General features: G+C 42.4%; 2 protein-coding genes across 18 annotated transcripts in view; both read left to right on the top strand.

The window, feature by feature from the left end:
- Window positions 1-26219, top strand: part of LOC134621423 (protein unc-80 homolog) — a 63507-nt gene continuing 37288 nt past the window's right edge. For 10 of the 17 annotated variants that reach the window (XM_063467917.1, XM_063467912.1, XM_063467911.1 and 7 more), the window contains exons 1-18: window positions 2-275; window positions 583-631; window positions 984-1140; window positions 2177-2517; window positions 2941-3064; window positions 4403-4467; window positions 4724-4869; window positions 10184-10457; window positions 10563-10697; window positions 10780-10996; window positions 12056-12196; window positions 14768-15036; window positions 15291-15629; window positions 15729-15860; window positions 16836-16983; window positions 20173-20223; window positions 20667-20815; window positions 23615-23778. In XM_063467917.1, the coding sequence (XP_063323987.1) occupies window positions 184-275; window positions 583-631; window positions 984-1140; window positions 2177-2517; window positions 2941-3064; window positions 4403-4467; window positions 4724-4869; window positions 10184-10457; window positions 10563-10697; window positions 10780-10996; window positions 12056-12196; window positions 14768-15036; window positions 15291-15629; window positions 15729-15860; window positions 16836-16983; window positions 20173-20223; window positions 20667-20815; window positions 23615-23778 (2993 nt within the window). In that variant the 5' untranslated portion in view covers window positions 2-183. Of the gene's footprint in view, window positions 276-582; window positions 632-983; window positions 1141-2176; window positions 2518-2940; window positions 3065-4402; window positions 4468-4723; window positions 4870-10183; window positions 10458-10562; window positions 10698-10779; window positions 10997-12055; window positions 12197-14767; window positions 15037-15290; window positions 15630-15728; window positions 15861-16835; window positions 16984-20172; window positions 20224-20666; window positions 20816-23614; window positions 23779-26219 lie in introns of all 17 variants that reach the window. The other 7 variants (XM_063467922.1, XM_063467920.1, XM_063467923.1 and 4 more) reach the window with 3 other exon arrangements.
- On the top strand, window positions 25543-26035 carry LOC134621425 (ubiquitin-like FUBI-ribosomal protein eS30 fusion protein). The gene has a single exon (XM_063467924.1). It carries the CDS (start codon window positions 25602-25604, stop codon window positions 25989-25991), a length of 390 nt encoding a protein of 129 aa, XP_063323994.1. The 5' UTR covers window positions 25543-25601; the 3' UTR covers window positions 25992-26035.

Below are 26219 nucleotides of genomic sequence, written 5' to 3'. Positions count from 1 at the left end.
CTCTCTCTCTCTCTCTCCTTTGCCGCCGACCGACCGATCGACACTTGCAGCCATTTTACGCAGGACTAACCCAATCATGTCGTGAAGAGGGAGGGAAAAGCTCGCTGGTCACCTGGGCAGAGCCAGCAGCCGCGCGTCCCGGTGATCGCACACAGGCAGGCGGCCACGCAGGGTCCGGCCAAAATGGTGAAGAGGAAAAGCCTGGATGAAAACGAACCGGAGTGCGGGAAGGGAATACCGTTCCCGATCCAGACCTTCCTGTGGAGGCAGACCAGGTTAGTGACATTGATAACAGGTGTTTGCCGTTGGTGAAAACGAGGCAGGGCTGACTGGGGTTTGTCACCGCGTCACACGTCAACATTATTTGATGAAGTGATTGAGAAACCCCGCCAGTGAGTGTCTGCTCACTGATTTGTGTTAAATAGAGGAAGATGGGGCTGTGGGTGCAGATTGTATGATGCCACACCTGTAAAATCTGCATAAAAAGTGGGCCACATAGACAAAATGGGGTGATTTACTAGCCTATAACCTACATTTGTCCTTTTTTTAATCTCTCACAAGCACTCTGTTGATGTCTTTCAGTGCTTTTCTGCGGCCAAAGTTGGGAAAACAGTATGAGGCATCCTGTGTGGTAAGTCATTTCATAATACCATGTGCACGATGAGGGGAAATAATCGCTTCCCTTCCCCATAATCTGTTTTTACCTTAATGCACCTGCAAATCAAGTGAGCTCTTGATTTTGCATTTAGCAAATTAGTTTTGCCCCCGTGCTTCCTCCCATTACCCTCGAGCTAGACTCATATCCATAATGACGCTTCTCCAGATCCCCTTGGATCCAAACAGAGCTTCCACTGTCTCTCCCACAGGCTTTTGCTCGCTCGGGGCCATGTGGGACATTTAGATAGTCAAAGAAAGAGGCTTAAGTTGCCCGCCTGATGTCTCTCTTCTCCTCTTTTTTCTCTCTCCTTTGGCTGCCTCCCCAGTCCTTTGAGCGAGTGCTGGTGGAGAACAAGCTCCACGGGCTGTCGCCGGCCCTGTCAGAGGCCATCCAGAGCATCTCCCGCTGGGAGCTGGTCCAGGCGGCGCTGCCTCACGTACTCCACTGCACCTCCATCCTGCTGTCTAACAGGAACAAGCTTGGTGAGGACGCTTTAGTCCAATCGAGCTGACAGCTTCATCCAGGTCATACCCAATCGCCAAAACACAAATCTGATGCTCCTTTCAGCTTCTTTCAGAGATCATCGCTTAAAAGGACAGAAAGGCAAATGATAGAATTAATATTTATGAGATTAAAATGGCCTGCACACAACACGAGATAGAAAAAAGCATCAAATCCTTCCATGTGTCAGACATGAATGAGCCACTGTTTGCATTATTATTGAGCTGGATTTGACACTTTCTTTAAGTAGGAGGTGGCAGGCTTTGAACTAAGCTGTTAAACGCCTTCAAGTGAAAATCACTGTTGCCACACAGTAAGAGGGTCCTTCATTCAATCCAAGTCAGATCCCTCCTGTTGTGCGGCTTGTTGTCCTTGAGGGTTTCTCCTTTGGGAGCTCAGGTTTCATGCAAGAACATGCTAGATTGGTTCTCCTGTCACTCCACCTTTGACCAAAGTCTCTGTCAATGCTCTCGCTGCAGTATTTTGGATCAACTGAAGGCTTTTCAGAGAGTTTTTAGGACAGCTTGATAATAAGGAATTACTGTATTCCAGCCTAGAAGTAATGAAATGCATGAACTAGTTTTTTAGCATCACTCTGAGAAAGGGCATTTCTAATTATAGAGAAATTGCACAAATAGAAGAAAGCAGTCCAACATATTTGTTTAATATGTGAAGTTAAGGACGTATCCTGGTCAAAAAGGACTCGAAGATTCCTCACTGTGTTGTTGGAGGCCTAAGTAGTGCCATCTGGAGTAAGCATCTGGTTAGATATCATATTTCTTAGATTATTAGGGTTGAGGACAATAACTTCAGTTTAAATTTAGAAGCAGGAAATTACAGGTCACCATATATGGCCTGTAATTGACCAGTTTGTAGGCATGCAAGATTTTTTGGTAGTGGAAGCTTTCTGGTTTCTCTCTGGAGTCCACTTGCAGGTGACTTTTTGCAGGCCAGTCATGTTTAAGCAGATAAAAAAGTGTCTGTGTGTTTAGTATTTGTCTTTCGGTTACATCACAGGTCACCAGGACAAGTTGGGTGTGGCGGAGACCAAGCTGCTCCACACGCTGCACTGGATGCTGCTGGAGGCCCCACAGGAGTGCAACCACGAGCCCAGCCTGAGCCACGGCTGGTCCAGGGGCAGCAGCAGTAGCGCCTTCCTCCAGCCTGTGGGGAACCAGGGTTCCTCCCCGGGAGCTCCTAGCTCCTGCTCCAGCTCGGGCCTGGGCGGGTTAGGACAACAGCACAGCGGCTCCCTGCTGGAGGAGGATGAGCATACTCGCACCAAGCTATTCCAAAAGAGCATGGCAACAGTAGAGCTGTTTGTGTTCCTGTTTGCACCGCTTGTTCATCGGATAAAGGTCTGTAACTGCTGATGCAAATGTGTACGGCCTTGAAATTGATTTTTGTAACAGAGAGCCAGGATGGCACAGGCATTGTTGTGTTAATCTGTGACGTTAGACTATTCATAATTTTGAGAATTTTGTGATTAAATTAATTTCAGCAACCCCTGTGTTGCTTAATTTAGTACTTGCAGTCAGCATCACCCTGTGCCTATTGATCTGTGTGTGCAAACAGATGAAAGGGTCAGCTTATATTACTCCTGGGAGTGCACTGTTTCCCAGCTGTGCAGTGAATTACTGTCTTGTCTTGTTAGCATGTTGTAACAGAGGTTTAAGAATCTTAACAACACAAAACATTTAACCAAGACAGAATAATTGTTTCTGGTGTTTACAGGCTGTTTTTTGAGGAAAAAAATGTGTAAATATGTTGCCTTTTTCCAGGAGTCAGACCTGACCTTCAGACTGGCTAGTGGTCTGGTAATATGGCAGCCAATGTGGGAGCACCGCCTGCCTGACATCCCTGCCTTTACTGCCCTCATCAAACCTGCCAGAAACATTGTTACAGGTGAAGAAATTCCCACTTTTTAAAGAAATTCCTACTATCTTTGAGAAATCGCCGCTATCTTTAAGGGCTTATATATATAATATATAGAGTATATATAGTGGTTCTTAACCGTATTCCTAATATATAACCCATGCAGATGTGTCAGATATTCCTCCTTAACATCTTTCATGCTTAAGATGTTCAGCTGAACTAATTGTAACCTAAATCTAGGATACTTTTAGTTTACCGTGTCTCAATTATAGTTAACCATAAATAAGCTTATAATTTCAACCTTTTATCTACTGCCCTAAGCTAATACTCTATTTAACAGCAATTTAATATATATAATTATGTTTGCTGGTGTTATATTTTTGTAGTTGGCTGATTTAAACTATTTAAATGTTTGTTTGTTTTTTGCTATTTAAAACTGTTAATACACAAAGTTAGCTAACAGTTTTCTTCCAGCAACATAGCAGCTAAATCACTGGTGTTCATTTCATAGCTTTAGCTAGCTGCTGTAATACAGCTTTTTATCTGTTACATTAGGCTAACAGTGTTATTTGCACAGTCACCTAACAATTTCATCTCTTTAGTTATGTATACTTTTATATTTCAACTGCTAATCTAAACAGTTAGCTAACAGCTTTGGCAATTTGTTCATTCGTACCTTTTAGCTATTTCAACTACTAATACACCAAGTTAGCTAACAGTTTTGACTATTTAGCTATCCAGCATTTCAATCACAATAAGATGGAGTCAATCTGTTGTCAGTTTGTGATTGACAGGGTTAAGCTTGGTAGTTACATGCATTTTGTTTGTGATTAACTGTGATAAATCTGTAAAAATTGTAAATCCTTTGCAATCTACATACACAGAAATTCACACTAACGAATTCCATGAGGAACCTCACAGATTTACTGCTCTACTATCAAAGTAATGTAACAATGCCGCCCCAAAAAATCTTTACATAAAAACAAATAGAGTGTCACAGACGAGTTACGGTCATTGGCGCAGACTGACTTAGACGATTATATTGTGTTTGCAATCCGTCTGCATTTAGAAATTAGGCGGCAATAATTGCAATTGAATGGCAAAAACCTTCAATGCAATCACCAGGCAACCACACTGTCCTATTTTTGGTGTGAAAGAACCACAATCCATAACGTTAGCTAACATTTTTAGTCATAGGACACTCAGTTCTATAAATAGTGAAACGAATCATTCCAGGTGTCTGCTGCCTACTGCAGAAGAACCCTCTGGGGTACTTGTACCCCTGGTTGGGAATTAGTGCGTTAAGAGATAATCTATTTTTATTTGCTCACAATTAACACATGTATACTGTTATGCTTGTCTAAACAGCAAAGAGGAACTCCCCAGTCAACAACCAGTGCAGCCCCTGTGGATCAGGCAACCCGGGTCCCATGGTGAGCTAACGTTTTCAGCCCATATCTTGTCAGATTCTGCTTCCCATGTTGATTGAATGTGCTTGGGCAAGAGTCTAAGGTTTCTTCCCCTCCCCTTTTCCAATGTTCCCCCTGGGGCTGGCTGTTAATATTCATTAGCACGGTGAGCCGGGGTCATGACAGATACCACACTCCAACCTCAGAGCCTTTAATTATGAGGAACTGTCTGCCTCTCTGTCTTCCTGATATCCATCTCTCTCTCTCTTCCTACCCACAGGGCTTCCAGGTGGTTTGCGAAGCCACCCAATCAGATTCCTCCTCCCCGTCAGCCGGGGAGCAGAGCTGTCGTCGTGGTAACTCAGTGGAGAAAGGTGGCCCTTCCCAACAGCAACCCCCACCGGTCAAAGGCCCTTCCAAGAAAAAGTGAGCATGTGTTATTCAGTTTCTCCTCAAGAAGCAGTGAGACGTGTTGAAGCATCAGTTTTAACTTACCAAACAAATGAATAAATGTATTAATAGAGACCCACAGAGGAAATCACACAAGCATTATTTTTGATTTTTAAACGATCGATATTGGAGGTGTTGCTTTCATAAAACCTCTCGGAAATGACTAATTTTTCCACGCTTTAGCCAGTTGAGGGTTGAAGCAGTGCAGACGTGACCCGCACTGACACGGAGCTGGTGCCATCGTCTTGTTGATGGCTAAACACCGAGCCCCGCGGCAACGTCTGTCAAACCCACTGCACCACACGCCTCGCTCCGCTTGCTTGTGATGAGCTAGGGTACATGAATAGATCCTCTTCCCCCCTGTGTAATATGTTGCTTCAAGCAGTACTGTCTCGTCTCTCACACACACAACCACAGCTCTTTTCCTGCTTGTGCATCAGCAAACCCATGTGACATTTTGCCCACATAACCAGGGTAATTACGCTGAAGTAATGTGCTACATGTCTAATGCTGGCAGAGTCCCTGGCCTGGCTTGATTTGGTGTGCCCACTGCCAGGCCAAGGCTCAGTCTCTCTCAAGCTCTCTTTGGCAAAGGCAGGGCAAAAAATAAAAAATAAAAAAGTTTACAATTACACCAAATCTGACCAGCAAAGAAGTTCCTCGCTGGCAGGTTTGTTTCCATCCTAAGCCATCCGCTGCTCATCTCAGCTCATTCTGACAACCAAACATGTCACTCCGACGCTTTTTCGCAATCCTTCTGACAGCCGGCAGCTGACTGAAAATCAAAACAAGCCCGGAAACCAACCCCCCCCCCCCCCCCCCCCGCCTCCTAAAAACACCCCCAAGCCAATTATATCCTCACACAGCCTCACACCAAAGGGTTTGAGCAGTGGTCACATGGTTATGCAGGAGAGGGAGGATCTATCCCTCCTCTTTCCCTGCTTAACGAAGACAAATTAATTGCTTTCTTCATGCGTGCAGTGGGATTTTCAGGCTGACTGCGGGATTGAGGAGGACAGTGAGCTGAATGTAAATGAGACATGCAGCAAGGGAGAGTTTTGACGCTCTCCTGATCAAAAATACCCCCCACCTCCCCCACCAGACTCCAGATCTCTGCGGGACTCTATTCGTGCACCTCTGCGCTGTACCGCACTGATAAAATCATTTCCGGCACCGGGTGCTGCGAGTAATGCAGCTTACTCAACCACCGCAATCCGCGCAACACTACTGATGCTGAGGCAGTTTCCATGGCAACCGCTGGCTGCTGCATCCTCTCCTACCGCATGGAGTCGGAGGACCGGGGTGGCTGTCGTCACACGGTCTCTGTGGCAACCTGACACAACAGCAGTAGGGAGAGTGAGTGTGTGTGTGAGTGTGTCGGCTAGACGGTGAAACATGATACAGCCTGCCTTCGCCGCCTGCTCTCAAAGTGATTCATGTACATATCGACCAGCACTTCCTACTCCATTTATTACAGCGGCTGGGATTAAATGTCCCGCTACGTCTGCCTCTCCTACAGTATCAATATGTTTCTTCACAGTTTGCGGTAACTCCTCTGCAGCTCGCCGACTGCTGACCTTCATTCCTGCTTATTTATAGTGGACTCACGTAGGCTGGAGCTCCCTCCCTCCCTCTCTCTCTGCTCCTCTTCCAACGATGCTGAATGGGGGCTCTGCCCTTGTTTATCATCCTCCATTGATGCATTATTAATGAAGCAATGTGGCAGGAGTTGATCACGGTCTAATATAACACAAAAGGTTGTGATGTAGTGTAATTATATATGTAGTTACCGCTTTTGGCATTGCTATCATGATATTCAGTTTAGCTACTTAGGGATATTTTACTGTAAAGTGCTTTTAATTCAGTTCAGTTTTATTCATATAGAGCAACAGTTGCCTCAATGCGCTTTTTATTGTAAGGTAAAAGCAGAGAAAACCCCAACAGTCATATGACCCTATGAGCAAGCACTTTGGCGACAGTAGGAAGGAAAAACTCCCTTTTAACAGGAAGAAACCTCCAGCAGAACCAGGCTCAGGAGGGGGCGGCCATCTTCCGGTTGGGGGTGACGCGAGGGAGACAGGAGGGAGACATGCTGTGGAAGAGAGCCAGAGATGAATAATAACTAATAATTAAATGCTGAGATGTGTATGAACACATATGTGAAAAGGTGACTTTCACTGCATGTGTCTGTTCATTCTACAGTCTGTGTTCTATTCCATATCTGCTACTTTTAACCACTTGTGCTGAGATTTCTCACCTGATGTCATGCACACTTTGCCTAGGAGTTGTCCCCCATATTGGATGTGATACAACAAAAATCAGTGGTGGTGGTTCTTGGAGGGTTTTTTTGGCTACTGCTGGGTAAAACTGCTGCAAAGAAGCTCCTGCACCATAATCCTCCTAGTGATTGCTTTGGTTGCTAGTAATGCGCCATGATTTCCTATAGTTTTTCTTATGTTGTCATCAGCCTGCTAGGCAGCTGGGCAGAGTGGACACCCAAGTTTGTGAATGCAATGACTCGAGAAGGAGGCAATGTAGAATCCTGAAATCGATACCTTCAGGCACTAAAAATCAAGCTTAAATTTCAGCTACTTTCAGTGACCTTTATTTTTTTCTGAGAACATCGTTTGTGAATTTTTTAATTTTTTTAATTTAACCTTTATTTAACCAGGAAGATGCCATTGAGATTAAAAACCTCTTTTTCAAGGGAGACCTGGCCAAGATAGGCAGCAGCAAGTGTCCCACAGTTACAGAAATTACTCAATTAAACACAGGCAGCAACAACACACATGCAAAAATAAATGAAAAAATAAAAAATAAAATAAAATTCAATAAAATTCAAATAAAAATAAAAAATCAGTTAAAATGACAATCAATCTAATTGAAACAGTTACATGTTATGGACTTGGCCTCAAGGATTCGTAGTTTAGATTTAAAAGCACTTAATGAAATGAATTCAGCCATTTTCCATTCAGTCTGCAGTTTGTTCCAAGCCAAGGGCGCTAAATGGACAAACGCTCTTTTACCAAATTCAGTTCGGGCAAATGGAACAGAAAGCAACAAGTAACCATGCGGACAAAGAGAATACCAACCAGCATGTTTCATTGTAAGCAGGGAACATATATAAGAAGGTAGCAACCCAAGTATTGCCTTATATATAAAACTGTATAGATGAGAGTTCCTCCGACTTGCCAAAGCAGGCCATCCTACCTGAGAGTATAACTCACAGTGGTGAGTCTGAGATTTACGGTTAGTGATGAACCTCAGAGAAGCATGATACACAGTATCAACCATTCGAAGACATTGAGCAGAAGCATTCATATATAGAATATCTCCATAATCCAGCACAGGCAAAAATGTCGCAGCAAGAAGCCGCTTCTTTGTACTAAAAGAGAAACACAACTTATTTTGAAAATAAAATCAGTTTTAACTTCAGATTTTTCACAAGATTCTCTACATGTGGTTTGAAGGTGAGCGAGTCATCAATTAAGATTCCCAGATATTTATAGGTGTGAACCAACTCTATTTTATTACCTTCAAGAGTGGTTACTGATGGGATTGTTTGGGCCATTTCCTTGACTTAGAAAACAACATGAGCTTTGTTTTGTCTGCGTTGAGAACAAGTTTAAGCTGAAGTAATGTGTTGTGAATGTGATAATTCAAGAAGGAAATCACATTTTTGTCACATTAATGCCATACTGCGTCTACTAAAAATCTCAAATGACTTCAAATTCCAGTGACCTTGACCTCACGGTCAGAGGTCAGTTTTTCTCATCAACTACTAGCTGAGGCGTAGTCTACCGGAAATAGAGAAGGTTCGCCTTCAGAGTAAAGCTTGATTTAGGCTTTTATGGGAAAATCTACATCACACAGTAACTGGAAACTCCGTTTGTTTCAACACTGTAACCTTCCAGCCATTCATGTCATTATGGTATGTGTCAACCCAACGTACATTTCTCAGGCGGTGTAGGTCAGCTTATGTAAAAGGTTGCAACATACGGTTAAAATTGGGTTCTGGTTATGGCGTAGGTTATGCTGTAGATCTGATGCAGAAGCATAATTTATGTGAAAATGTTGTGCCTCAGGACTGCAGCTAGCAACAGTCTACTGTGTCTAGTTTGTGTCCCACTTTTTACAGTTTCACTGCAGCTTGGAGAGCAGCTGGACAGTGTTTAGAGACCAGTTCATCACTTTCATGATGAACTAGTCTACAACTACAACCTCAGCAATCTGCTACTGGTTGGTTTGTCAGCCAGTACAATTGGAACTTTATCATGCATTTCTCCAACATGCTGGTTCGGTTGTCCATGAAACAACATATTGATTGTAGCATTGAGCTATAAGTCCTGACAGATCATCTGATTTTATCCTTTTATGACTCCACTGACACCCTTCAAAGTATCGAATCAGCAAATCTCATGTAGGCTGCACAATTTAAGCTGCTACAGACTGCTTACTTTTTCCTGCTGCCTCTGCAAGCTGCTTTGCAACCCAACTCCACGCCTTGCTCCTCCTTTACATGCTTTTTCTTCTTTTTTTTAACTCTATCAATGTCATATACCCTATATTGTCACTGGCATATGCTATGCGTATGTGGGTCTTGTTGCTACTATCCTCACCTCTGGCTTTTTGGACACAGAGATCCCAAAACAGAAGAATACTGTCAGACATAAACGGCTGCAGATAGAAACAGAACAGCTAGCTACCCAGTTATACCCAGTAACTTTTGTTTAAGGAGCTAAACTCTTTCTTAAAATTAACTGTGGTCTAAAAGCCATCAGCCTTTAGGTAAATTAGACCACAGATATAGCAGAAGCTGTTCTTACTTTACAAAGATTGAGCAATCAGGTTACATCTCTCTAGCTATGTCAGAGTTGCAGGTTTCACAGAGCAGAGCAGCTACAGCGGATGTAATAAAGGCAGCTCTTTCTTAGTCCCACAAAACCTGACAATGTAGCACCCATCCGGTTATGCGGAAGTGTGGATATGTTGTGTCCGAATGTTAAAATGCTCTGAAACAAACGGCAAATACAGACTTAACTCTTTGATATACACATATCTTCATTTGGCTTCTAGCTTTCACAATCACAGTTGGTCGTGCCCTCTTGCTTGTTGAAATCACCGCGAGGGCCCGATTTATTCTGCATACCTTCACGTACTAGGTGAACTCCTTTCATAGATTGATTTACTCTGTGTGTGATTAATTTCTGTACTGTCTTTTTAAATTAAACTTCACCAACTTAAAGGTTGAACCTGTGAAACTTCCTTTATTTCCTCTCTCTTCTTCCAGAACATCAGCTCCTGCCGGCCTGCCAGCATCGTTGGCCCAGCGGGCGCGTTACGCCACTTATTTTGATGTGGCTGTGCTGCGCTGTCTGCTGCAGCCGCACTGGACGGAGGAGGGCGTGCACTGGGCCTTGATGTACTACCTGCAGCGCCTCAGGCAGATCCTGGAGGAAAGGCCTGAACGTCCCCCAGAGCCCTTGGTTGCGCCTCTGCCACGGCCACGCAGCAGCTCCATGGTGGCTGCGACACCCTCACTGGTCAACACCCACAAGACTCAGGTCAGTCATCGAAACAGCTTTAATTGAGTCGCCTCCATGCCATCTTTAGGATGTCCGTGTTGCTCCTGCTGGTTCGCGACCTTTGCCTTTTCTTATTTTTTGCAGGATATGAGCTTAAAATGCAATGAAGAGGGGAAATCTCTGAGCACAGAGACCTTTGCAAAGGTTTCTCTGACTAACCTTCGTCGGCAGGCTGTCCCTGACTTGTCTTCCGACCTGGGCATGAACATCTTCAAGAAGGTCAGAGACTGGCCTTTATGTTTTAAGCTAAAACAATAAATACAGATTCATGTGATTGAGAGGACCTGTTGTTCCACTTCAGTTTAAGAACCGCCGCGAGGACCGCGAGAGAAAGGGCTCCATCCCCTTCCATCACACGGGGAAGAAGCGCCAGCGTCGGATGGGGGTTCCCTTCCTGCTGCACGACGACCACCTGGACGTCTCTCCCACCCGCAGCACCTTCTCCTTCGGAAGCTTCTCTGGCCTGGGTGACGACAGGCGGGCCCTGGACCGCGGAGGCTGGCAGGCCACCATCATGGGTAATGAGATTGGATGCCACCAGTTTGAAGTCTTGCTTCCACTCCACCGAGCTTTCATGAGTCAGAGGATTTAGTCTGGATCTGGCTGTCAGCTGGTGAATTAGGTCACTTCATTGACATTGGTATTCCTTATGAGCTCTCACTGAATAGTGGAGATTAACATTCGCTCAAGGCAAAAAAAGCAGTTATTATTTTTATTATTTTCAAGAGTTAGTGACTTTTTAAAGGCTTATTTCCATTAAGAAAAAAAACCTACTGGCCTCTTTTACCATGCTGTTATGAACCCACTTAACCTGAGCTGCTGCTAAAAAGATTCAAGTCTGTGTCATAGTGTATAAGTATGAGATACTTCTTACAACATGTCATAATTTGAAAACCATGACCGCTGGAGGGTCAAATTGTTGGTCCTATAGTGTGCAAATGAGAGCAGAAATTCTTAAAAAATAAAAAATAAAAAAATAATGAAAATGCCCGTAGCTGGCCATTGAAAATTATTTTAGCACTTTATGTCTCAAATATTTATACACTGAAATACACTCATTGGACACTGTTTACCTTGCAAAAGAGGTTGCCTTAATTTTTCATGGCACAGACTAAACAAGGTGCTGGAAATATTTATTAGAGACTTTAAGTCCACATTGACATGATAGCATCACACAATTGCTGCTGATTTCTAAGCTTGACATGCCAGAGGGGCTCTACTGGATCGAGATCTGGTGACTGTGGAGGCCATTAGAGTACAGTGTTGTTGTGACAGTGGTGAAAGGCTCAGTTTGGCAGCTTAAAAGACCTTTTTAGGCATTATTGGATGGAAACCATGGACATGAGATACAGCTGGGTAAAAAAAAAAGTTTAACTTTCAGCTCAACAAACACCAAAGCCCACAGAGACAGACTCTCTGGGGTAGGCAGGACGTAAATGCACTCTGTCTCTGTGGGCTTTGATGTTTGCTGAGCTTAAAGTTAATCTTTTCTTTTCAGCTCCATCTGATGTCCACGTTTAGTATTTGGTTGTGTGCTTTTGACCTAAAACGTGTCCATTTGTTGCATCTCTTTCCAGGCAAATTCACACGGCGGGGCAGCACAGACACAGCTGCAGATGCAGACAGCCTGAGTGCCAAACACTCTCATTCCCACCACTCGCTGCTCAGGGACATGCCCGACCACTCTAACAGCCACAGTGACAACACCGTCAAGGAGGGTAAGAAGATGGTTTAAATATGGGCCTGAGCAGGTATTTAAAGCAAGCCCAAAAGTTAAATTTCTAGATGCTAAAAAACCTAAAGGAGTCTTAAAGGGGACTTATTATGACTTTCCTGGTTTTCTGTCATATATACACTGGAAAAGAAGGCCACAGTTTCACAAAAAAAAAAAAAAAAGAGCTAAAAGCTGCTCTAAATGCTCGGTTTTAAACAATTTTTTAATACTCTTGGATCTGCATGACATCATTGAGAGAGAATATGCCTAATATGGTCATCTCAGAGCAGCCAATCAGAAGAAAGTTGGCTTAAAAGAGGAGGGACTGCACCAAAGCCCAGCCTGAGGTGAAGGAGGATTATTGTGAAGCATGAATCATGCAAAGCTGCTCTGTTAGAGTCTCAAATATGGAGCTAGGAATGAGCAAAATGAGTAGACCAGTGTATTGATTTGTCTTTTCTAGGCCTAACAAATCAACACAACATAGAGGATGTCACTCACACAGTTTAAACTCTCTCTTTTGTTGGTAGATGGTTAAAAAACAATAAAAGATAGATCACAGATGTTTTAAATGGGACAAATTAAAGCCGGCATACGTCAAATCAAAATGAGCTCTTAGAGATGCTGGCAGAGTGCAAGAGGAACCACAAACATCCACGTTATTTGAAAGTAAAGCGAAATAAACAAATTACCCACTGCTGATCACATTACTGTCCATCAGCTACAATAAAGGGAGGACAGATGCTGCCGGCTCCCTTTGAGGCTCGCTGAGCAAAGCAGAAATAGGGCAGGATTATATAACAGCAATATTGTTGTGACAATGCTAATTTACACACAAACTACACACAAAATAAGAGCACCGGCTTTTAAACTGATTCGCACTCCGCCACACGCTTTCTGTTTAGGTTTAGCGAGACGGGAGATAAGCAGAGAGGAGCTGAATTTGACATGAGGTGCAGCAGGGATGAAAAGTACCAAAGTATCAGGCTCATTTTTTGTGAGGAAGCTGTCAAAAGGGTGAAATTTGCAGAAAGGACACTTTTGTATTCAGTACATATCACATGCAGGACTGTAGAGATTCAACTGTAAATATGAGAAGAGTAAATAAGTGTCTGAACTCAAATACAAGAATGAAATGGTTTCTTTTCTTTGACACATGGGCTTCAACATTAACCATTGTTTCATTGTTGCTTCTGAATCGCTTGCCAGATGGCAGCAGGGTGAACAAGCTGTGTCTGGGATGGTTATTGTCTTTAAGTGTCCTCTAGGCGCTGAGGAGACACCTCACCTAATCAGTATCATTGACCCGGTGGGTGTAATCACCCACCAGAGCCTCCCAGTTTTCAACTGTTCACATCCGATCCCAGTTAATGATCTTCACAGTTTGGATGCTTTCTATTGCTTCTGTGTAAAAGCTTCCAAGACCTTGCCAGAGTGCTGTGACATCAGACGAAATAACACTTAAATTAATCATTAAAGTCTCAAACTGAGCGTGCCAGGGTTTTTTTTGTGTGTGTTGATTTCTTACAATTTGAATGCAGCAAGTGAAATGGTGCCAAGTGAAAAAAAAACAAAACATGTTTCACACACGTTTCTTCTCAAGTACATCTCTGTACAACCTTCTGGCTGTCGTGCCTTATGTAAAGCTATTAAAGCTAAACCCAAAAGAATAACTTTATGAGCAAAATGCTCATATGTGGAAAACTAAGTACATCCATTAGCATTTTGCTGCTCTGGAACATTCAGGTGTGTGCTGACAGAATGCAGCAATGCAAACTTTATAGGAGCAGACGTCCGAGGAAAAACCCAAGAGCAACATCAGTTAACATGTTAAATCTTAACATTTATGACAGTACAGTTCCAAAAAGACTGATAAGTGCGGCTTGTTTGGAGAGGTTTCCAGGAGAAAGCCTCTTCTCTGTTAAAAAACCAAAAAAAATCACGGCAGAACAGTTTAGGTTTGCAAAGTTGCATCTGAACCAACCACAAGACTTCTGGAACAATGTGGTTTGGACAGACAAGACCAAAGTGGAGTTGTTTGTTTGTAGTATGCAGCACCACAGTTGGAGAAAATGGAACTCAACACATCAAGACAACCACCTCATACAAACTGGCAGCACAGTGGTGGTGGGGTCATGATTTGGGTTTGTTTTATGGACCTGGTCAGCTTCCAGTCATTGAGTCTTCATGGTCTACCAAATTATCTGTCTGACTGCTAAGTTATTGGTTCCAACTGGGTCATGCAACAGGAGAATGATCTCAAACAAAGCAGCAATGACTGAAAAAGAAAACAACCAAAGTTCTGCAATGACCCAGTCAAAGTCCAGACCTTTGTACCTGGAACATAACATAGTTAGATAAACATCGAACTAATAATACAAGAAAGGTCTCTATCTACCCATCTGTACATCACTGGAAAAACCACAGCCATTCATCAGATCCACAAAACAGTTGAGCTAAAGCACTATGGAGCTACCTAAGTGGAACAAGAGGGCGATCTCGAGGATCTGTGAGTTAGAAAAACTATTAACCAGGACCGTGTACTCAATAAAAAATGATTTTCTGTTGTCTAAAGTTCGATCTCAGATCTCCACCATCACCATGGCGGCGTTCAACACAACAGTTGCGTCCTTTAACGTGGGCTACGCCGACTTCTTCACCGAGCACATGAAGAAACTCTGCAACCCCGTGGCTGTACCTGAAATCCCAGTGGAGCCGCTGGCATGCGCAAACCTGCCGCGCAGCCTCACCGACTCCTGTATCAACTACTCCTGTCTGGAGGAAGGCGAGAACATCGAGGGCACCAATAACTTTGTGCTGAAAAACGGCATGTTGGACCTCACAGTGAGTGATTTAAATGGACCCTGAGGGCAAATACAGCTATTAGAAGTTATGGCCCTATTTGGCTGCTCTAATAAGCAATTATGTCACCAGTGGGACTCCAAGCTGATTCTGATGCTTTCCTTTTTAAGTCATAACATCACAGACACTTTAAAGTTTCCTTAATTATCTCTCTTATGTTATTGGGACTTTCTTGGTCAAACTAAATAATTCTCTGATTTTGTCACCCTTTCTTTGCCTTCCTTCTTCCAATTTAGGCTATCCTGAGGGCTCTTTACTCCATTCTCAGCCATGATATCAGTTCCAGGATCTGCGACGTGGCTCTCAACATCATCGACTGCCTGCTGCAGCTGGGCGTGGTGCCCGGCATGGGCAAGAAGTTGTCCAAGCCAGATAACAAGGAGAACCAAGAGGCTCGTGCCAAAGATGCGGCTGCTCAGGGCCTCGGAGGAGTCGCCCAGGGAGGCGGGCCGATTGCGGGGGCTGGAGGAGGTGGAGGAGGGGGTGGTGGAGGAGGGGGGGGAGGGGGAAGTGGTGGAGGGAGCGGGCAGGGGAGCAAAGACGATGTGAAAAATAATAAGGATGACGATAAAAAGGTGTGTTTGAACAGGTGTGTTTAGAATGAGATTGTAAAGGTGTAGGATGCCTGAATGTCTCAACTTGTGTGTTTTCTTGCTTCTCTTCACTGGGAACAGGAAGAAGCTGGTGGCCTCAGCCCCCACCGCCTGGCTTTGACCATGCTCATAAAAATAGTCAAGTCTCTGGGCTGTGCTTACGGCTGTGGTGAGGGCCATCGAGGACTATCAGGAGATCGCCTGAGGATGCAGGTTACTCTCTATTCTCTAATTCTTTGAATGTGTGCAAATAAATACAGTTTCAGATGGTGACATCGATTCATTACCTATTAATTATTTACTGAATTGCTCCTTAAACTTTTCATTAAATAAAAGTTTAATGAAAATGAAACTCATTGACTGGAGCACTGGGCTGAGTTTCTAACTTCAGTGAGAGACAGCCACAATTTCTTTTTAATTCTAATCAATCAGTTTTTTCATTAAAAACAAACATAGCATTAGTTCAGGCAGGCCACAAAACCCTAGCTGCAAATACTGGCTTTTCAACTAATCTCACTGCCAGTGCACATCTACAGATGACTCAGCTGATAGTGATCTAAAAATCAATTCGGAGAGGGTGGTATTTTAAATTGGTTTAGGATCTGCAAGCCACTTTGGAACCCACCTCCACTCATACAGTGGAGACAAAAAGTGCTGTTAAAAAGTATTTTTGTTTGTTTGTTTGTTTGCATATTTGTCACATTTACATTTACACAAAAACTGAACTTTGTGGAAGGTTTGAGTCCCGCATATCTGGGATCAAACTAACAATGATCCAAAACACACCACCTCTGAATGGATAGAAACAACAAAAAAAAACAAAAACAAAATGAAAGTGTTGGAGAGACCTAGTGAAAGTCTGGACTTTAATTTGAATGAGATGCTTTGGCATGACCTTAAACAGGCTGTTCAGTTACTTTTTCACACAGGGCCAGGCAGGTTTGAAAAACTTTTCCTTTAAATTAACTAAATCATAATTTAAAAATTGCATTTTGTACTTACTCGGAAGGGGGGAGATACATTTTCTCAGAACTGTATAAACTACTGAAGATGGAAATAACAATTTCAATGTTAAATTAAATTTAAAGGAAAGCCACTTTATTGCTAGCTGACTTATTTAAAAAAAAAAAAAGTACAGCATCCAGAAACTTTGCTCTTGAAGTTGCTTTTTAAAAATCTTTCTTTCAGGCCCAGAACTGCCTCACCAACCTGTATAAGCTGGACAAGCTTCAGTTTCGCCTGACTATGCGCGAGTACGTCAACAAAGACTCCCTCAATAACATAGTCGACTTCCTGCATGCACTGCTGGGCTTCTGCATGGAGCCCATCACTGACAGTAAGTGCTGCGTGTGCTGTGGCGTGTTTGTGTGTGTGCGAGAGAGGGATGCAGATACAAGACAGTCACAAAGAAAAATATCATAAATGCTGGTAATAAATGCAGAAACAGGGTGAACAACACTGGCTTTGATTGCGTATATTGGATTGTTGCTGAAAAATCGTGTGGTAGGGGTGAAAATATTGTTAATTAATTTGAGCATTATTTTTTCAATTAATCGATTAATCGTTAAGTCCACAAAATGTAGGGAAATACAAATGTTGACAAGTTTACAGCTACATCAATGCTTAATGGTACAAGTCTTAATGGTAACATGCTCACAATAACAGAAAAATATATCATTTGCACTTCCTAAACAATAGCATGCAATCATGCTACTGTTTAGCAAGTTTGTTAGCATGTTCACCACTGAGTTCATTGTCCGCATGCTAATTTGCTAGCAACTAATCAACATTTCCATCAGCTCAGTGCTAATTAACAATATTTCTTGCATGCTAGCAGGAGAAACTAAGATACTGAACATGCTAACATTACCCTTCTAAACATCAGCATGCTAGCAGCTTATGTGTGAGCATGTTAGCATCCTGGGTGGTGATTACTACCAAGTTAAACCAAAGTATTGGATAAATTAAGAATTTTAACTGAACATAAGTGTTTAAGCTTTAAAGTTATCAAAATAGAGCGCTGCAGGAATGAGTCTTACCACCACACAATGAGTTAGCATTTTACACTTATGGTTTCTTCGTCTGCCTGAAAGATACCTGTTTGTGGTTAACATAGAAGCTTTACATAAGTAGTCATGATCTGGTCTTTAGCAGTTCTTCTAATTAGGTAAATACAACCTGAGATGAACACAAGACAAATTACATTATGTCATTATTTTTGGAAAACTAAAAGCACCCCAACATTCAGTAGCTTGTAGAATAAATTGTAGAATAAACACGCAATAATGTAAAGTAATCGTTTTAAGGATGACCCTACCAGTCTTTCTTATCACTATGGAGGAATTTTGGTCGACTCTTCTTTTCAACCTAGCTTCAGTTAATTGAGGTTTGCAGGCATTTATTTGTGCACAGCTCTCTTCAGGTCCCACCACATGTCATGTTGTAGAGTTGCTGCTGTGCTTGGGATCATTGTCCTGTTGCATGACCTAGTTTAATCCAGACTTTAGCTTTCAGACAGATGGCCTCACATTTGACTCTAGAATACTTTGGGATACAGAGGAGTTCACGGACAATTCAATAAGTACAAGGTGTCCAGGTCCTGTGGCTGCAAAACAAGCCCAAACATCACCCCTCCATTAATGTGCTACAGTATAAGGTGTTTGTGCTGATATGCTGTGTTTGGTTTTGTGCATTGTGGTCAGACATCTCCTCTTTGGTCTTGTCTGTCCCAAGGACATTTTTTCAGAAGTGTTGTGGTTTTTTCCAGTGCAACTCTGCAAACCTAAACTGTGCTGCCATGTTCTTTTTAGGGGGAAGAAGGCAGCTCTTCCAAACAAGCCATACTTCAGTCTTTTCAGTCTTTTTATAATTGTACTGTCATGAATTTTGACACTTAACATGCTAACTGAGGCCTGTAGAATCTGAGTTGTAGCTCTTCTGTTTTTGCTTGGACAACCTTTCGTGGGAAGATTGAGGCATTGTGTTAAAACACACCTGAATGCTCCAGAGCAGCAAACTGAGACAACTTCTCCTCTTATAGAGATGCTGATGATCAATTATTCAAGTGCATCTGATTAGCAGTACCTGGCTGTTACCCTGTTAATTCCTATTGAAGCAGTAAGGGTGTAGTTAGTTTTTCACAGGACTATAAATAAGTGTGTCATAGGCTAGGTATTTGCCAACAAGCTAAAGAAACAAGAATATAGGGGAGATTTTGTAAAGTCATGCAACATTAGCATTAATCCTCACTCCCTTATCAGTCATTCAGCCCCGTCCTAAGCCTGATTCTGTTGAAGGGCTTTTCCAGTTAAAAGGGAGTTCGCTCTTCCCGCTGTTGCCAAGTCCTGCAAACAGAGGGCTGTTTGATTATTTGGGTTTTCTCTAATAAAATACGATTTTTACCCTAAATGTGCTTTGAGATGTAGTTGTAAACCAGTGAAACCAAAATCAAAAACCATTAAAATTTTATGGAGCTTTATCCTTTTGAATAAAATCATTAAGTATCATAAACCTATATTTCCCACAGAGCTTTTTTTCTGAAGTAATTCAAAAAGCTAATGGAAGAATCCCATTGGCCTCTTGTCAACAGGCTAATATGGAAATGTGTCATTCCTGCAGCAAAATTACAGTGTGAGGGAATTACAGTACTCAAGACTTAAGATATTCAACTTACAAGTATATGCACAAGCGAATTTGTTTATTTATTTTTTAAATCAAAGGCTTAAACGATTAATCGATTTCCAAGCTAACTGTTCGGTAAATGTTTCAACATAACGGCGCAGATATTTATGCTCTAGCAAAGTCTGTCAGGTTTATTTTACTCAGATCTGTCCCATTAAAAGTTCTAGTGTTTATGCTACAGTACAGGCCAATATAAATGTAATAATATCACATAAAGAGGTAAATACTTTAAGCTCTAGTGTGGTCGACAAAGCTGAATTGTCCTACCACTGTCTCACCCCGCACTTCGACTATGCATTTCAGCGCTATCTCTGTTTATATATGTGTTTTCCCCCTTCCTCCTTCCACTTGTCTCCGCTCGTCCGTGTCGCTTTCCTTCGTTGTCCTCCTCCTCCTCCTCCTGCTTCCATCCTCCTCCTTTTTCTTCATCCACTTCAATGAGCTGAATCCTACCTTCCTTACTCGCTCATCCATTCTGTACACTTGCCAATCCAGAGCTTTGCCCATTACATTCCTGCTCAATCAGTGGCTTTTATCGCTGAGCATTAGGACACATCCTACATGCCAATTCAGTTTTGCACTGGAATTTGAAGATTTTTCTACAAGAGACAATTGGCAAGTTACTGAACCGATGAGTGTTTTTTAATTTTGAAAGTGAACAGGGCACCTTGTTTAGTTTTCAGTGTGTGTGTGGGTGTGTGTTATTTTTTAAGTGCGTGTGTTTGCATCTTGGGGATTCACCTCCTCGCGGAGGTGGGGTGCCACTTCCTTTCTGACACCGCCTTACATGTCTGTGCTGGCCTGATGTCAATCAACTTTGTGCCCCGCCTCTTTTCTCTTGCAGAGTACGGCAGTGCAGGTGAGAGGTCCAGGAGGGCGAAAAAAAGAAACATCGGTAGATACACATGATCAATAATCAATAACAGTTGATAATATAAGCAATAAGATGACTACACTGACCTGATCAGACCCTTCCCTAGGCACCGCTTTCATTGCTGCACCCCTCACTCTGTCCGAAAAGTGACAAACTCGCCTGCAACTCTAAAAGTTCTGGTTTAATCTGGCTGATATATTAATCTAACTGGACCAAGAGACTAAACCCTCTACTGTATGTTTTTAAAGCAGGCCTTAGTCACTTGCATGTATTCCTTACTCCCTACTCAGAATCCTTTTCAGTTTGGCTTCTCCCCCATATGCTTTATTAACCCCCTTTTCCTTTGCCCCCTCTCCTTCCTTCCTTGTTGTATGGGCTCACTGTTGTATGCTCAGTGCTGTCAGCAATGACTAAACCACCTGCTGTGTCATCCATGGTCTCTCCTGCCTCCCTGCTGCTTCCAGACAAGGCGGGCTTCGGAAACAACTTCACCACAGGAGACAACAAATCTGTGGCCCAGAATATGGAGGCCGTGGTGGTGGGCTGCATGTTCAAGTCCCTCATCACCCGCTGCGCCTCAACCACACATGAGCTGCACAGCCCCGAGAACCTGGTGAGTGGGGCGTGAAATCGTCTGCCTGGTTGCCTTCCAGCTGTTTCTGTGCTCCACATTAGATTCATTAGTTAAATTAATGCTTTATCATAGATAAAGACGCTTGATCTCATTCGTTGTATCAGACATGCTATCTAAGCTGCTCTCTGGTCTGCTAGAACATGTATTTTAGATGTAGGTCTGTGCAAAAATCTAGAGCCACCCCTCATTTCTTTATATTTTACTTCCAAGAAGCCAGACTTGCTCTTGAGGGATAGTTCTCCAGGATTTCCAAAGGTCTTTCCAACTTTTTCTTTAGACATTGGCTTCTTTTTCCAGACCGTTCTCCTTCCCAATGCATAACATACCGACGATTTGTCACATCCCGAGGCCGAGGCGTCCCATAGGAACACGAGAGGTAACCTTCCGCATCCCTATGATACGCGCCGGATTGTGAATGGAATCCATTAGACGCTCCCAGTGGTAATACATGTCCAGCTGTGTATTCCAGCTCTAACCCTAACCTTAATCCTAACCCTAAACATAATCTTATCTCTAATCACAATCTTAATCATATTAGATCGTTTTTTCCAAAGCAATTAATGATGAGAAAGTAAAATAAATGTGCATGTGTAGATTCATTCCAAATGGTTCTCATGTTTCCGAACATATAACATACTGAAGATTTGTCACATGGCGATGTATGTTACGTTTTGGGCTGTTGTTTTCACTCATTTTCAGTCCAGTTCTTAACAGAAAACTTAGCAAAGAACCTATATTAAATTATATCTTTAGGCACTTTGTTACTAGCACCCTCTCACAAAAATGCATCATTTGTTCCCATTGCTTTAGTGAAAAATGCAAAAGAGATCACAGTTCAACAGGCATAAAATGCTATTGTATGCCTGTAACAGTATTTGTGTACCAACAAAGTGATTTACAAAGAGCTACCAGCTGAAAACTTCTCAGGATGGTGTGCAGTGTTTCCTTAAAAAATTTGAGGAAACTGGACAAACGGAAGACAAAAGAAGAAATATCAGGCCTACAAAACTATCTACAGCAGTTAAAGAGGATCTGAAGGTCACCTGACACAGGGCCGGAGAGATGCACCTGGACTTTCAGCTAATCATCTACTGTTCACTGAAGCCTCATCAGAAATGGAGATTCTGTTAAGGTTTGATCTGCATTTCAGTCAGTGGTGTTGGAGAACTTGTCAAAATTGATGAATTATGAACACAGAAAAGTACCACCCGATTTTGATTAGATTACCTTGACAGAGAACAGAATAAAAGGCAGAATTATCCAAAGAAGAGCTTTGAAAGTCCTTCAAGAAGCCTGGAGAACTATTCCTGAAGACTACTTAAAGAAATGACAAGAAAGCTGCCTAAGTGAGTTCAGACTGTGCTGAAGAATAAAGATGGTCACACTAAATATTGACTTTCAAGCTTGTTAGAATTGTAAAAACTCAGTTTTTGCCTTATGTTTTGTATTTCCATGTATGTTTGCACATGTTTTACTTTTCATTTTTAGAAAATTTTGAAGGGAGCTTGCACCAGACTCTATTAAACATGCAGTTTAGTTTTTCCGCACCATTTTCTGTCTTTTGTACAGAGGTTTTATGCATCAGCAGAGTTTAAAAACACAGAGTTTCTGTGTGACACAGTTTTTTCCCCTTTTTATGTCTGACACAATATCTGCTGTTCCCCTTAAGGGTGTTTCATAATAGCTATATATCTTCTTTCAGGCCAAGGTCAAGTCAAGATGAGCTGATTTGTTTAGCATCCATCAGCTACACAGGCACTTCAAACTGCCTCGCATACGGAAAAGAATCAGATAGCACAAGTATGATGGTTCAAAAAAGCAAAAATCTATACACAAAAAAAGATGATAAACACAATCTGACAAACTGAAAGAGCAAGGGACTATATATGTAGAGGGAAATGACTGGACCACAAATCACAGCTGAAACTAATTGGAGTTGATTAGGGCCGGCAGTCAGAAAGGGTGGCAAAGAGAAAGCTTCTGTCTCTTTTTGTCTCCTAACTGATGAACATAATAAAGCAGGAAGTGACTAACATGATCACAGCACACTAATCTGTAGGCTAGAGCTGAAATGTTTAGAATTAAAGTAATGTTAGCGTGCAAATTATAGCTATAAACTACTTTCATTTCATATAATTCATGTAATTTCCAGATGCTCTTTAGCAAAACTGCATATGGAGTGCAATTCTTTTTAAACCTAATGTCTAATTAAACAATATACAGTTGTCTTAAAAGTGAAATTGCAGATAATGTGACATTTATGACATCTTAGATTGTGTTTAACTTAGTTAAAACAAGGTCCACAGTAAGTGTCTTAAGGAATATACTTAAGTTGCTTAAATTTGTGCTGAATTCAACTGAAAACAATGTTTTTTTCACACTTTTATATCCATATTAAGGTCTAAAAATCACCACAATACTCTTTTTGTTATCAAATATCCAATGCACCCTTGATAAGTGTATTTGGATCCTTCGTCTGAAAGCATTGAAGTACCTCGGCCTCTCTGCGGTGCTTGCAGAGCCTTTAGGCTGGCGTGAGTGGTGTACATTGGCGGAGGATGACACACTTTTCGAGGCAGGCTTTGTTATGGCACGAAATCAGAGGCCACCCACTCACAAGCTGGAGCTGGTGGCTTGACAAAAACACAAGCCTGCTCCCGCACACCGTGCACATTTGCGCAAAATTACATACTGTTCATACTGGCTGCTGATTCTCTCTTTTCTCTTTCACACATTCTTTTGCTCTCACTTTGTTTGTCACTCTCTGTCCTTTCCCAGGGTCTGTACTGTGACATCCGCCAGCTGGTCCAGTTCATTAAAGAGGCCCACGGAAACGTGTTCCGCAGGGTGGCACTGAGCGCGCTCCTGGACAGCGCGGAGAAGGTCACCGCCACCAAGAAACCTGATGAGAAGGAGGAGACCAAACAGCCCGGTCCCAGGAGGTACACTCAATGGCTAGAAATGGTCTTAATGTGACTTCACAGTGAAAAATAAATGTCTTGCTGCAGTCATTACTGTCAAATTTAAAGCCCATCACCTTGTAAAAGGTAACAGAGCTATGCTTCTCATCACTGCTTGACTTTTTTTTTTGTCCTGTCTGCATCTGTTTTTCTTGCTTGAGTGACTGATTTGATGTTCTTATTTCCAAAATAATGTGGCTGTTAGCGCTCTGGGTAGCCCTGCCAGGAGGCAGCTCAGCTGTGTTTGCTGCTTTATCTGACAGCCGCCACCACATACCATGGCACTGAAGAGAATAAACTACCTCTGACTTATTTTATTTCCACATTTGAGGCTACAAAGTCACATGACTGCTGGCTGTGAAGCGGTGCCCATATAGAAAGCATAGACTTACAGTTGCAGAGACAGCTGACTCTTTGTATCTGTAGCACTCAGTTTCTAGTTAGACTCATGGACTGTATATAAAAGATGGACACAGCCACCACAATCGTGCTGATTTTTGTTTTGAAGCTTCACTGTTGTCGTCTTTGTTTTTTGTTTGTTTTTTAAACTGGACCTCAAAACCAAGGGCTGGATCTCATTTACAAACCCAGGGACATATGGTATCTTCTTGTATCATCTATTTCACTCTAATTGTGACCCCATTTATTAAATGACCATCATAATGATACAGTGGTCCCTCGTTTATCGCGGGAGTTACATTCTAAAAATAACCCGCGATAGGTGAAATCCGCGAAGTAGCCAACTTTATTTTTTACAATTATTATAGATGTTTTAAGGCTTTAAAACCCCTCACTACACACTTTATACACTTTTCTCAGACAGACATGAACATTTTCACACTTTTCTCTCTTGTTTAAACACTCTCGAAGTTTAAACCTTTGTAGAAAAATAAGTCCAGTATTATAGAATGAAACCAAAGGCACCCGCGGTTGCCTTTGACGGTGCAAAACGTTTCGTCGACAGCACTTCAGAGTCACACTGCTAACAATCGAAGATTTATGTAAATTTGATAAGCTGAACGTAATCTGTACTGTACAGGAGACACTGCACGAGATTGATTGACAATGGTCTACAGCCAATCAGGGCACAGAACACAATGCGCTGTTAAAAAAAAAAAAATCCACGAAACAGTGAGGCCACGAAAGGTGAACCACGTTATAGTGAGGGACCACTGTACACAATAAACTTCAAGCTAGTGAATGAGACCTCATCATAAACTCATCAGAAAGGTAGTTACTAGTTCTTGGATCAAGAGAGAAGAAGGGTTATTTTCTCATAGACTTGTGTCCAATCTGACTTCTTTTTGATCCCCTGCTGGCCATTACAAAGAATGCATTTTTGAGGCTTGTCTGTCTTTTATATATAAGGTATGGTTAGAAGGCACTGGTTGGAAGAAGTTTTAAGTAAAATACACTGCTCAAAAAAATTAAAGGAACACCTTGAAAACTCATCAGATCTAAATAGGGAAAAATTATTCTGGATGTCTATATTGATGTGGACTGGGTGGGTAATGTGTTAGAAACTTAAGGAGTCTACATCATTTGACGTAAACAAAAATTAAACCTAGAAATTATACGGCAAGCTAGTCTGTTTTACCGAAATTTTATTGCCTAAACACAAATGGTATCAATTCTTTCATTCTCCAGGAACTGCCTTTGTACTCTTCCCACATGAGGCCGGGTATTGTTGAGCACTAGGAGGGACCCAGAACCTACTGCACCACCGTAGGATTAAACAGTCCTTTTTAGTTAAACAGTCCTTTTTATGCCTAGCATTGAGCGACTAGCATCAAACGAGCATCAAGATGCAGCTTTTCTTACGTGGCCAGAACACTCACACCCTTGAGGTGACTGGAGAGGAGACTGTCGGCCAGATCAAGGCTCATGTCCAGGCTCTGGAAGGTCTCCTGGTTGAGGATCAGGTGCTGCTGCTTGCTGGGTGCCCTCTGGAGAATGATGCCTCTCTGGCGTCTTGCGGTGGCACCCTGGAGGTAGCTGGCAGACTTCTGGGAGGTAAGGTTCACGGCTCTCTGGCCCGTGCCGGAAAAGTGCAGGGACAGACTCCCAAAGTTGATAAGCAGGAGAAGAAGAAGAAGAAGACTGGCCGTGCTAAGCGCCGCATCCAGTACAACAGGCGCTTTGTGAATGTCGTTCCCACCTTCGGAAAGAAGAAGGGACCCAATGCCAACTCTTAAGTGGTTCACTGCCCCAAAGGAGAAACAGCATCATTTCCCCTTCAGTTTTTACCAAGTTAAATGTCATCCTGTACAAAATAAAAACAATTTTGACTTGGTTTAGATGAGTGATTTGTCCTGCAATGTAAATCTAGATCTTTAGCAAATAATTTTTACGCTTTCTTGATAAAGACAATTGTCCTGTAGCCAAAGTTCATTCTTTCTCTAGGGATTAATGCAAGCTAAAAT

The sequence above is a fragment of the Pelmatolapia mariae genome, linkage group LG23, assembly GCF_036321145.2.
Source record: "Pelmatolapia mariae isolate MD_Pm_ZW linkage group LG23, Pm_UMD_F_2, whole genome shotgun sequence".
Lineage (NCBI taxonomy): Eukaryota > Metazoa > Chordata > Actinopteri > Cichliformes > Cichlidae > Pelmatolapia > Pelmatolapia mariae.
The sequence above is the reverse complement of the archived record's forward strand: the minus strand, read 5'-3'. Positions and strand labels throughout refer to the sequence as shown.

Bases quoted from the DNA above. Each gene is read 5' to 3' on its own strand.
- LOC134621425 (XM_063467924.1), top strand. From the start codon at position 25,602: ATGCAGCTTTTCTTACGTGGCCAGAACACTCACACCCTTGAGGTGACT.